The sequence below is a fragment of the Perissodus microlepis genome, chromosome 8 (assembly GCF_051167445.1).
Source record: "Perissodus microlepis isolate ML-2025 ecotype Zambia chromosome 8, ASM5116744v1, whole genome shotgun sequence".
NCBI lineage: Eukaryota > Metazoa > Chordata > Actinopteri > Cichliformes > Cichlidae > Perissodus > Perissodus microlepis.
Genome location: NC_140468.1, coordinates 15969049 through 15980918, shown reverse-complemented (window position 1 = coordinate 15980918; position 11870 = coordinate 15969049). Strand labels below are relative to the sequence as shown.

The following is an 11870-nucleotide window of genomic DNA, read 5'->3' as shown; positions in this document are numbered from 1 at the left end:
ATCTTGGAACATGTTAGGTCTCAGTAGAAATTGAGCATCGTTTAAACATCACAGCCCACCTGAGTATCATTCCTGACTATCTCCATCCTTTTATCACCACAGTGTACCATCTTCTGTATTCTGCTTCCAGCTGGTTAGCGTGCCATCTCACAAAGCTAGGTGTACTTAATACAATAGCTGGTGGGTGTATATTTCTCCTCTATTTATTGTAAAGGAGTCAAAAACTAAAGTATTTACCGTCTCACCCTGCACAGCAAATGACTTACAGTAATTCTGTATAAATCAGCTGCTTATCATACACAAACGTATGACTGAAAAATAAAAATAATATTATCAAACTGCCCTTTTAACATCCAATCGTATAACCTATCAATAATCTATATCTTCTTATGCCTGATGCTTGTAAATTTTCTCACCAGACTTTTATCACAACCAGAACCTGGTTCTGCTGGAGGTTTCTTCTGTTAAGAGGCAGTTTTTCCTTTCCACTGTCACCAGGTTCTTGCCAGTAGTGGAGTAGATCAAATATTTCTTTCTGCAGAGAAGCTTTTTATTTTTAAAGCTGACTCATGTGAATTTAAAGAAACATCAACACTCAAAAACAAGTCGCATTTGCTTTAATTTTATTCTTTGGAATCATTTTTGGCATTTTGCACAGCGCAATAGTGAATGAATAATGAAAAAAACAAACAAATGTAGCAGTCAGCATATGGTATAAAAATGCAGTTGCAGTGACGTGGATAATTTCTGCAATACAAAGCAAATATATTAAAAGGGGATTTCCTTGCACAACAGGAAAAATTCTCAAATGATGTATAAATTGATGCTTCTTTTTACATCTGGTAGCAAAACGTAATTTTTATTTGATTTAAACACACTGTGTTTTTGTTTCTGAGCCGTGATAAAGTTTGTAACCTCGCACTGAAAGTCCATGGTTAAAATAAAATGGGGCTGGTTTTTGTTGGATGATTCTGTCTTCCTCCTCATCTCTCTGCTGACTCAGATATTCTTCAAAATTTACAAAGAGTCCAGCTCCGCCCTAACTCCCACAGTAACAAAAAAATGAAAAAAAAGAGAGAACTGAGAGTCACATTAGGGCTTCTTCTCAGGGCAGGCCGGCAAAGACCTGCTGGGCCCTCAACCAAAGAGCTTGATGAAGCAGGGGTGGCAGTAGGGTTTGTTCTCCTGCTCCTTGAAGCAGCCTTTGCTCAGCGGCTTCAGGCAGAAGTGACACACGAGGTGATGCGGGTGGAATTTGGCCCCCATGGCGGTGACGCAGCGCCCCAGGATGGGCTGCTGGCAGGCCTGACACACGCTGCCGCGGGACTGGTGGTAGTGGGCCTCGCACAGCGGCTTGCCCTCGTGCTCAAAAAAGCTGCCGTTGACGAAGGGGCTGTAGCACTCCTGGAAACGAGAGGAAGTGACACAGCGAGACTCAGTCACAGTGCTGACTCATGCAACTCTAATTACAGCGTTTTCATGTGAAATGACAACTTTCCCATGACATAATTCCAGCTTATTTGTGTTTTGTTTTGTTTTTTGCATGAACTTCCTCATTGAGGTTTCATTGCACAGCAATCGTGATCTATTTGCCACGGAGCAGATTCAGTGTGGCAGCTGTGGGTTAGGAGACTCCTCAAAGGATAAATATGAGCTCACTGGTCTCATAGATGTTCAATCTGGGAAATTTAGAATCGGCCTTACAAAGAAAAAAATCAATCACTGAATCAACTCACTTCTATTTGAGGTGCTCCTAGGACAGGAAATATATCATTAAAATGCATTTATTTTCACAGCAAGGTTTTGTTTAAGCTAAAAAGAAACCCTGTTTCGACACACGACCACGAACACACTGAATCTTTTCTAGTGATGCTCCACCAACAGGAGCAGTCTCCAAGCATTCATCCAAATTCAGCTGAAATCAGGCAAGAAGGAGAACAGAGAGCAGCAGCAAACATAGACGACATAAATGCATTCATAAAGGCAAATAAAGGTTAGGAGAAATAAGTAAAACTGAGGTCCCATTTAAGCCATGACATTTAGCAAGCTGTTATCTATAAATCCAGAAAAGCTTCCCTTTATTTAAGACGCCTTCGTCTGCCACATCTTTGTAGTAAAAGACAGATGTGGCCAGTGTTAATATAAAAGTCCTGGTAATGTCTTACCTGTGCATGTGGCATATTTGTGTTCTGCTATTCTATCACCAATAGTCTTTTTATTGTCTAGGTTAGACATAACCTGGCTGTGAAAATAAAGGTATTTTAACTTTATTTTGAAAAGGGACTTCCTTGGTATTAAAGGATGTAAATTCCTCTTAATCTCCTCATAAACTCTCATGGTGTTCTCCAACCTTTCTGACCTTTTTCAGAGCAGATTAACCTGAAACGACCCGTAAGCCTAACGCATCAGTTAATGCTGCAACTCTTGATCAAGTAAAATGCAACACTCACCCGACATACAAAGCACTGTGGGTGCCAGAGAGAGTTTAGAGCTGAGATGTAGTTTTCCAGAATGGGCTGGCTGCAGCCTTGACAGCGGGAAGCAAACAGAGTCAAGAAGCACTGCTGGCAGTACTGCTGGCCCTCACGGTCATGGAAACCTGCAGAGGACATCGCCACAGTTTGACTCAGCTCAAGAGCTCTTTTGATAAATGTCAGATTTACTGTATAATATCACAGATTTAAAAAGGAAAATCAGTCCAAACCTTATGTGACTGCGGTTTGTGCAACATTACATTTTATTGATCTGAACTAACAACGGCCGGCTGTATTTTTCCACCTCAGAGCTCGTGCTGCTTTAAATTTGGCCATTTTCTTGCCAAGGAAATACAGAGACTCAGTGTTTTGCCTCGAAATTCACGGCAGAGTGAAACTGACGATATAACCCCGATCCCAAAAAAACGTTAGGAAACCGTGTAAACTGGAAATAAAAGCGGAATGCAGAGATTTGCTAATGTTTTCGACCTCATATTTGAAACAGCACAAAGACAAATTATCAGATGTTGAAAGTGGTCATTTAAACCAATTTTCAAGCTCTTAACACTACCATGAACCAAATCACTGAGAACCTACACAGACAATTTAGGAATAATGTATCCAAAGTTTTTACAAATTAAAAGGAATGTAAGGTTTTAATCAGTTAACTTGCACAATATCAATAAAAAACTCACAGAAGAAATCTCTGTGCGCAATGTACAACCTCAAAAACAAAGCGCTGTTATCTTTTGACCCTTAAGTAGTTCTGCCTTACAAAAATGACAAGATTGCTGCTTGGCTTCAGGAATACTTCTGAAAACTACTGTCAGTCCATCCCTGTCTCTGCAAATATATTTTAAAACTCTACCATGCCATGAAGCTCCCAGCACACAGGTTCAGTGCTGATGTTAATTCCAATCTGCAGTTACTGAGACAGCAGAGCGTCGCCGATCTTGTTGCTCCTCAGCAACTTTGCCTGATCTGCCAGTTCTGCTGTGGTTCCTAAATACTTTCACTTTTAAATAAGCACCACGTAAACTTGATGGTGGAATATCTGAGGAGGGAAGAAATTTCACAATCTGACCTCTTGAATTCGACGAGTTCTTTTGAACGACACATTCCTTTACAAATGTTGCAACGACAGACTGCATGGTTATACACCAGCATTCAAAGATTAAGAGGTGTGGCCTTAAACCCTTCAGTTATATAACGCAACGTAGATACAAAAACATGGCCGCCTACAGTCATGGACACTGCAACTTTGTTATCTTTTCAAAAAATTAGTAAATTAGGGCAAATATCTGAATATCTGTCAAGACCCCACTAGTCATGAAACATTCAGACAGGATGTAGCCTTTTTTAATGTAAGGTTAAAATCAAATGTTTTAGGGTCTCTTATGGGAGAAAAAGCACCAATGAAGTGCAAACTGTAAGTTATTATAAACTCTGAAACTGGTTGTAATGTTTAAAATAATCTAATAATTTAATAAATAAGATGTGCTTTATTTACTGCAAAAGGTAGGAATTTCCTGAAATATATATAGTATAAACCTTTCAATAACATTATAAAATGCTGTCTGAATGCTGAATGCTAATGGATGTATGGTATAAAGGGCTTCATGTAAGTGTGGCCTGACTGCAGTGTATTGTTACCCCTGACAGGAATTAACAGCGCCTCCCATTACCTTCCTCTCCAAAGGCGCGGCTGCACTTCACACAGCAGAAACACTCTGGGTGCCAGTTCTTGTCCAGAGCCGTGACCATTTTCTACACAACGATTAAAGCGAAAAAAAGAGAAAGTTACAGAGCTTTAGGTGGGCTGGGATATCGAGCTGAGCTCTTTAAATAAGCTCAGAGTTGAGTAACAGAAACATGTTCCCATCTTAGCGGCTCACGTTCAGTATGGGTTTGTTGCAGTGCGCGCAGTGAGGGGAGAACAGCGTGAAGTAGTCCGGCTCGCAGTACGGCCGCCCGTCCTTCTCGAAGAAGTTTCGACTGCCCAGCTCCGTCTCACACTCGGTGCATACGAAGTGCTCGGGGTGCCACACCCTCCCCAGAGCTGTCACCACCTGCACAAACAGCCAGGTCAACTCAAGTGAGGGTCTTCCTCATCACATGTCTGACAGATATATTCTGACTGCTCACCTGTCCGACAACTGGCTTTTGGCAGGCTGAGCAGTTTCCCTTAGAGGACGTTTGCACTCCTTGTCGGGTCAGGTCTGATTGGAGGAGTCCCAGCATGCTGTCCAGTGAGCCTCCTGATGAAGGAGGCTGAGGAGGGGCAGCGGCCGGCTGCTGCGGTGATGCTGTAATGAGCGCTGGAGTGACAGGCGCAGCTGGCTGAGAGAAGACAAAGCAGAGTCCTTATGATGTTAATTCTTTGGGAGTTTATCATCACTCCACAGATGTTGGAAATGAATTTGTTTGGAAGAAACCAATGTGAGGAAAAGTCAAATCATAACAATACTGCACATAGTTTGAGCCAAGGCTCTACAGATGTCTCTCTGCTCTGCCTGGACACTTTAGCCTGGTTAGTCATGGATATGCAGTGGAGATGTTTCCCTTTTAAGACTCTGTTCCCACAGCAGTCTTGTTTATCACTCACAGCTGGACTGCATACTGAAACTAAACAGCCTTATAATGACAGAACTGCCTACTCTGCTCGCAAGCCGACTCACCAAAAAGGAGAGAACTAGATTATACGCTGTTCCAAAAGCTGATCTTTAAGCTGACTACCGACAATCTGAAGCTATTTTAGACTCTGGGAAAATTAAGACCAAGACTAATTTTCATCCACAAGCCATATCTGGTGACTGATCTGTACCAGCAGGCATGTGCTGTGGCCAGCAGGCTGCACAGTAACAGTGTAGCCATTATGAAGTCAACTCAGCCTCTACAGGGATCCAACACTAATATTAGCATTCTGTAAAAGTCATATAGTGAGCACCGCTGTGAATTTACAAGTAAAAAGTTGACAGGTTAGCATTTTCATGCAGCTGTGGGTGACTCTTACGGTGCTCTGGACTCTGAAGTCAGACAGCGAAGCCATCAGCTTGTCCAGTTCCAGTGTGGCCGATGTTGCAGAAGGCTTCGCAGAGCTAAAACACCGAAATCAAACCCACAGATTACACACATGATCAGAAACATGCTCAAATGCTGCACACAATGTGCAAATATGGATTTTTACTTGCAATAAAAAAATAAAACTGCAGGTTTTTAAATGTAAGCAGATTTTAAAGGGGTGCGTCTGCATAAAACAGACCTACTTCCTCAGTCATATACAGTGATACTCAGACAGATTATACTCTTGCTGAGATATTTATTGTTAAAAGCTTAAAACTCTCTTATTTCCCTGTGGATTTGGTACCTGGAGGAGGAGGTTGGTGCTTTATCCTTGATATTATCTCTCTCATCTTTCTTAGAAGAAGGGAACTGAGCCAGGATCTCATCTGACAACAAAACAGGATCATAGATAAGAAATCTGATTTAAACACGAGGATTTAAAACACACGCACACATGCTAACCTGTGATGTTAAACTGGGTGGCGTTGAGTTCCTGTAGCAGATGGTCCAGTTCACTCAGACCTCCCCCCAGCAGCGAGGAGGAAGAGAAGGCCAGAGGAGGATCTGCGCTTCGGGGAGAGCGCGGTTTACACACTGTGCTGCAGGGAGACAGATAATATTAACAATAAAAGGCATTAAAAAAACAAAGTATAAACAATGTTGTTGGACTCGTTATGCGAGGAGGAGAATTCTCTCGCTTGCTTAAAAACCACACATTGCTTTGCAAAGAGTGATGTAAAGAAAATGAATGAGATTCCTAACAGGGTTTGGGTTCATACATCAACATGCTGACCCACCATCTCTCCGTGTAAAACACTCTATCCCAGTCCATCAAAACTTCACATGCCAGCTGTGCTCAAAATGTGCAACTCTGCAGCACATCCTGAGCTGCTTCCCTGAGACAGAGGGACACTTTAGGCACCCTGATTAAGTCCTGAGGGTCACCCAATGGAAAAGAAGCCATTACCATCAGCTAGCACATCTGGGACCAGCAGCTGCTGGTGGATTAGAACAAACACATTTTCATCAGATCATCACACCCAACTGGCGGAAACCAGTTGCTGTTGTGTTAGAGTCCTTGGGGTATTTCATTATGCTAGAGGCTAACACCCGCCCAGGATTATTGCTTTGGTGGGTCTTTAACAAGAAGCTCCCTAAGTACGAGCAGATAGCTGAAAGCAGGGAAGCTGCTGTCCTTGGATTTCATCACACTGGGCATCGAGGGAAAACTGAGGAATCTGCAACACCACACATGTGGTACAGAGAGCCTCGAGATGGCTGTGGCAAGAGAGGAAAACCATGGAACAAACAGGTAGCAAGCCATCTGGACACAAGCTGAGGTCTGATCACCTTCAGCTGGGCAATTTAGAGGAAAGAGCCAAAACAACAATGATGATGTGTTGGCTTGTGGTATTTTGAACAAGGCTAAAAGCAGCAGGAAATTTAGATGCCTTAAACTTGGCTCAGAAATACATGTCATACAGTTAATTCTTCTTTTATTAGGTACTCCACGCTAGTTCAGGTCCTTCAGAACTGCTTTAATTCTGTGAGCCGTAGATTTAAGTGCTGGAAACATGTCTACATGCCAAAATACACTGAGTTGCTGCCGTGTGATTGGCTGTTTAGATATTTGTGTTTACGAACAGCAGAACAAGTAATGAATTTGCCGGTGATCCTGTGAGCAATGGAAAAAGACATCTAGGAAGGAGTTACCTGTATAATTTGTCTGGGGTGGAGTTCTGTGTAGTTTTCATTGCTGAAGAAACGGTCTAAGAGACAAAACAGACGAGTGATCAAACAAACTTTATCAAAGCCTCTGCATAATCAGGAAGAAAGAAAACTGGTATGAACGTGGCCTGGATTGACCACCTGCTGCGGGGTGTATGCAGGAGGCGGCGGTCGGGTCTGGGCTGGGTCCTGGGTGGTGGGATCGGCATTTTGGGGCGGATCAGAGGTGAGCAGGACGGGACACCGAGGTAAAGGGGAGCCTGTGTTCTCCAGATCAGCAAGGAGGGCATCTGGAAGGGAGAGAGAAGTTTCTGTAGCACCACAGAAGCCACATTTCATGTCACAAACATTCATGGTTGTCCCTAATGGTGCCAAGTTTATTTACCAAGTATTAAAAGTCAATCAAGAGACTCAAGTTAAGAAAATAATTTAAAAAGCATGCAAAGTATTACGCTGCATGACAAGAAGGTATTAAGTTGAGTTAAACGACAGACGAGACGAAACACATACAAACGCATGCACAGGCAGCTACGTACCAAACACAACAATACGAGGACTGAGAGGGTAGTTAAGCGGCTCAGGCACTCCTGAGGAGACACAGACAGCCTTTTGTGACCAATACAGCAGCAGCAACTCAGCCCACACACCGAGACACAACACGGAGGACAGCGAGCGCTGGCGGACGCTCATCACTCAGTCCACTGACGGTGAGGTCGCTCAGACGCTCAAACGTTCCTGCATTCATATTCTAAACATGCCAGTGTGGAAAGGAAGCAGAGGAGGAAGAGTGTTTGGCAGCTGATATCTGAGTCCACTCCTCCGCCCACACACACTCACACACTCACACTGAAGTACAAGCTGCACAGAAACTAAACTCACTCAAGTGTTAGCATCTACAGCTGTATGACATCACTTATCCTGACAAGCAACCGAAGCAGACTGAAGATGAAAAAGGACTTCATATGAGTAACAGTGGTTTACCATGTATGTATAATGACATAGCAACCATTTATTGTGAGTCCTGAAAGGGTACCGGTCCCTTTTTTTAACTTTTATATTATCAAAATGAAAATTTTGGCCTTCCTTTCCAAGAAGTTAAAATAAATAAGAAAGGTCAGTCCAGTTGTGAGCTGGTTCCAGACTGACGCAGAAGACTTGTGTTACCTCAGGGTTACTGAAGTCAAGCACACAGGAGTGACACTTTTTTACCAGACAGAGGCTTTTTGTACTGTATTTTAACACTTTAACATGATAGGAATGGAAAACAGGCTTATCGATAGAATTCCCTAGCCAAAGCCAGACAACAAAATATCCCGACTTTTGATCCTGTGTACAAACAAATCCAATCATGTGGCTGACAAACATCCTGTCTCGAGTGCTTGAAGAAAGGCAGCTGGACTTAGTTTGTGAAGATGTTTTGCCTCTCATCCAAGAGCTGACGGAGAGTCCCAGGTATTTCCCAGGGGAGGCAAAACATTCACCCTGTGGCAGCTGGGATAGGCTAAAGGGCCCCGAGACTCTGAACTGGATAATCGGAAAAGAATGGATGGATGGTAAAAAGTCCACTTGCTTTATTTTCTGGACCTGGATGCCTGAGAACTCAAACTTAATGTCCTCAATTTGTAAAGCCCAAGCTAACGTAACCATAACAACATCACTGTGACATCATCAGCAGATGCTAGAAATGTGCAGGTGTACGACGTGAGAGCGTGCAAAGTGTTCGAAAGCACTTTATCTAAAAAAACTTTGGAAGCTTGTAAATTAGGTCTGAGGATCCTGATAACAGATGGTGGATATTTAAAAAACTGAGATCTAAGAATTCCAACTTTCTTTAAAAGACCTTCAAATGTTTTCAGTAAACGGTTTACAGTGATGCAATATCTATTACATTTTGGTTAAAAGAAAAAAAAAAGTACTTTCTTGGGGGGGTTCTGGTACTTCTGTATTATTACGAGTCATGCAAGTCAGAGCTTTGTAGAAAACAATAAGGTTTCCCAGTCTTGATTACTACTTGGAAGCAGGTGAATGGTCTTTCCATGAAACCTCCCAAAGCCACGGATGACACATCTCAGGCACTCCTCAGATGTGGAGTAACTGCTTCATCTAGTATTATCACACTCTTTCTTGTATTGCAGCTGTGACTCAGTGTGACAGACGAGCATTGCACAACTGGTTTTCTTAGTTATTGATGTAGAAAAAGAACAGCATTTAGTCACACTGCCAGATAATTCCGGCCTATTTAAGGGATGAAATTTGACATGTCCATTTTCTACCGAGCTGCATGCTGATTTATGAGCTGCAGGTCAGAGTTCATTCGTGGCTTTGGAGAAACCGTCACAGGGTGACTTCCCATCTAAAGCAGCTACGCAAGGCTCGTCACATTATGAATCATGAATTTCTAATTCAGAATCTGGTGAAGTGCTATGTTCTAAACCTACGCTGCTCGGCCATGTGTCACAAAACTTTGCCCAGCCCGAGCGCACCGCTGTGGTCATTTCTACCCCGGATGATTCACACTTCTGGTACGACCATGCGGTGAGAACCGTGTGCATATACTACTGGCCCTCCACCTCCCTGCTGTGCTGTGTGTCTCTCACACACACACAGACACACACACACATACTCGAAGAGGCTGAGCAGCACATATAAGGAGCTGAACTTCTCTCAATGGGAATTATGACCATATTTAGAGCGGCCTGCAGACTTGTTTGTCTTGGCCATAGGCCTCTCTAACAAGTGGTCTCTCTCTCGCCGAAAGCCTCGCCAAATCCGATGCATAAACTTACAACACTGTTGGACGACAGCGCAAGCCAAGACTCTCAAACATGGCGCTCAACCCCAGCACCTCCGTGTCACCGTGTGCAATCCGATCCAGATGTGCCCAGATGTGTACACCATGCCATTTTTTTCCCCTCCTCGTGTTGCTTGACAAGCACAAATGCTCCACTCTTGAAGCGTACTTGGTGAAAAAACAGAAGAAACTCCCAGAGAGCGTGAATGGGCAGCTGAGGCAAAAGCCATGTCTATTTTCCTTGAACTCTGTGGCTTTTACAAATAGCAGCATTGCCCCGGGCTATTTCAGGGCCTTTCCAACACACAGCTATTTTCTGACACAAAGAGTCAGCTTCCCATCATGTTGTTTTAGAGAAAAGAAGACATTTGCTTCCAGTATCATTCAGAAATGGGGGGGATGCTCTCTGATGCTGTCTTCTCTCATGTCTTCAATTCCTTCAAAATGGAAAACACTCTCTTCAACATTATGTGGCACTCCATCCATCCATAACTTGTTAATGTTAATGGACGGACATGCCTGCTCTGGACCCCTTTAAATCTAATTTTCAGAGCTTTTTATTGCATTTGCAGGCCGTGCAGGAAGACCCGAGTGAAGGTCGGGCAGATGTAGAGCAGTGCACGGGTTCATGTGTTACCTGCATGTATTTGTGGGTATGTGCCCCTGCACAATGAAGGTAAAACACAGCTTTACAAACATCTAAAATATTGGCATGCATGAGTTATTATAAGAAAATTCCTCACTGTTGCGGACTGGGAACTTGTACCACTCATTTTTTTAAAAAAGTATTTCCTACTGCTTTCCATTGCTCCTTATGTTACAGCCCCTCTTTTCTACATGTCCTTGTAAGCCAGGGATCTGTACTCTATGACTGCCAGAATCAACAGAGACCTTATTTCCTCTGTTTGGGCACACCACCCCTTCCCCACAGATCCCTTCAAGATATCTCAACATGTAGTTACAAGGCATGAAACGAAGAGCAGCTGTAATACTCACCCAAATCCTCCATGATAGGATCTCAGCCGACTGTTTCCCTCTTTGTGACACAGGGCAGACACCATTAATCAGTAGTGATGACCGTGGATCACAGCTGGATAGAATGTCTCGGCGCTATTGTCTGCGTCGGTCCTGAATAACTTCTTGGGCACCGTTATCCGCCAACAGAAGGAGGAGGAGGAAGAGGAGGAGGGCGTCCCGTCTCTTTTTTTTCCAACACGGCTCTCTTCCTGTGTAATGCCTACCAGGACCTCAGAGCGAGGAAGGCGTAGTTAAATAAATGCGGTTACAAACTCGCATTCCCCGGACACGAGACGTCACCCTGGACATTCCTAGTCCATATTTGGGATCGAAAATTAAGGATTTAGTGGCTCTAAGAGAGGACGCGCCGCTGCTTCTGCTGCAAGCGTGTAGTTCTGAAAACAGAAAATATTGGAAATGACGCTCATTTTCCCGGTTTTGTTTTCGTTTTCGGGGTTTTAATAACAGGACCTTCCCATTTTTGGTTTCTTTACGTACTTGTTTCATTTCCGTGTGCGTGCATAGGACTAAAAATCCAACACAATATTAGTGAGATATTAGTGATTCACACTTTGAAAGCGTTTTTTTCTTTTCCTTTTGGGTGGGTGGGGTATTTTTTATAAGGCTATAGAAAAAGAACAGAATCTATTAGGCTCAAAAATACGCGTATCCCAAAGCCAGTTTTCAAAGTTTTCTCCGCTCAGTGTCAGGATTAGGATATATCCAATTTTTTATTTTATTGAATTTTATTTCAATTCTTAAGTCAGACTTATTCGAATTAATACACAATAAAAATT

General features: G+C 43.1%; 1 protein-coding gene across 2 annotated transcripts; it reads right to left on the bottom strand.

Annotated features, from left to right (window-relative positions):
• Positions 1–606: 606 nt before the first annotated feature.
• On the bottom strand, positions 607–11600 carry LOC146381664 (transforming growth factor beta-1-induced transcript 1 protein-like). 2 transcript variants are annotated; one of them, XM_084937753.1, is made up of 12 exons: positions 11053–11600; positions 7802–7852; positions 7407–7555; positions 7251–7306; positions 6000–6136; positions 5842–5923; positions 5488–5572; positions 4620–4814; positions 4370–4543; positions 4160–4241; positions 2451–2599; positions 607–1404 (listed from the first exon to the last, which is right to left on the bottom strand). In XM_084937753.1, the coding sequence occupies exons 1-12, from the start codon at positions 11063–11065 to the stop codon at positions 1138–1140; spliced, it is 1440 nt and encodes a 479-aa protein (XP_084793879.1). In that variant the 5' UTR covers positions 11066–11600; the 3' UTR covers positions 607–1137. The 2 variants fall into 2 exon arrangements, with proteins under 2 accessions (XP_084793879.1, XP_084793880.1); XM_084937754.1 differs by lacking the exon at positions 7802–7852 and having other exon boundaries at positions 11053–11595.
• Between the last annotated feature and the right edge of the window lie 270 nt (positions 11601–11870).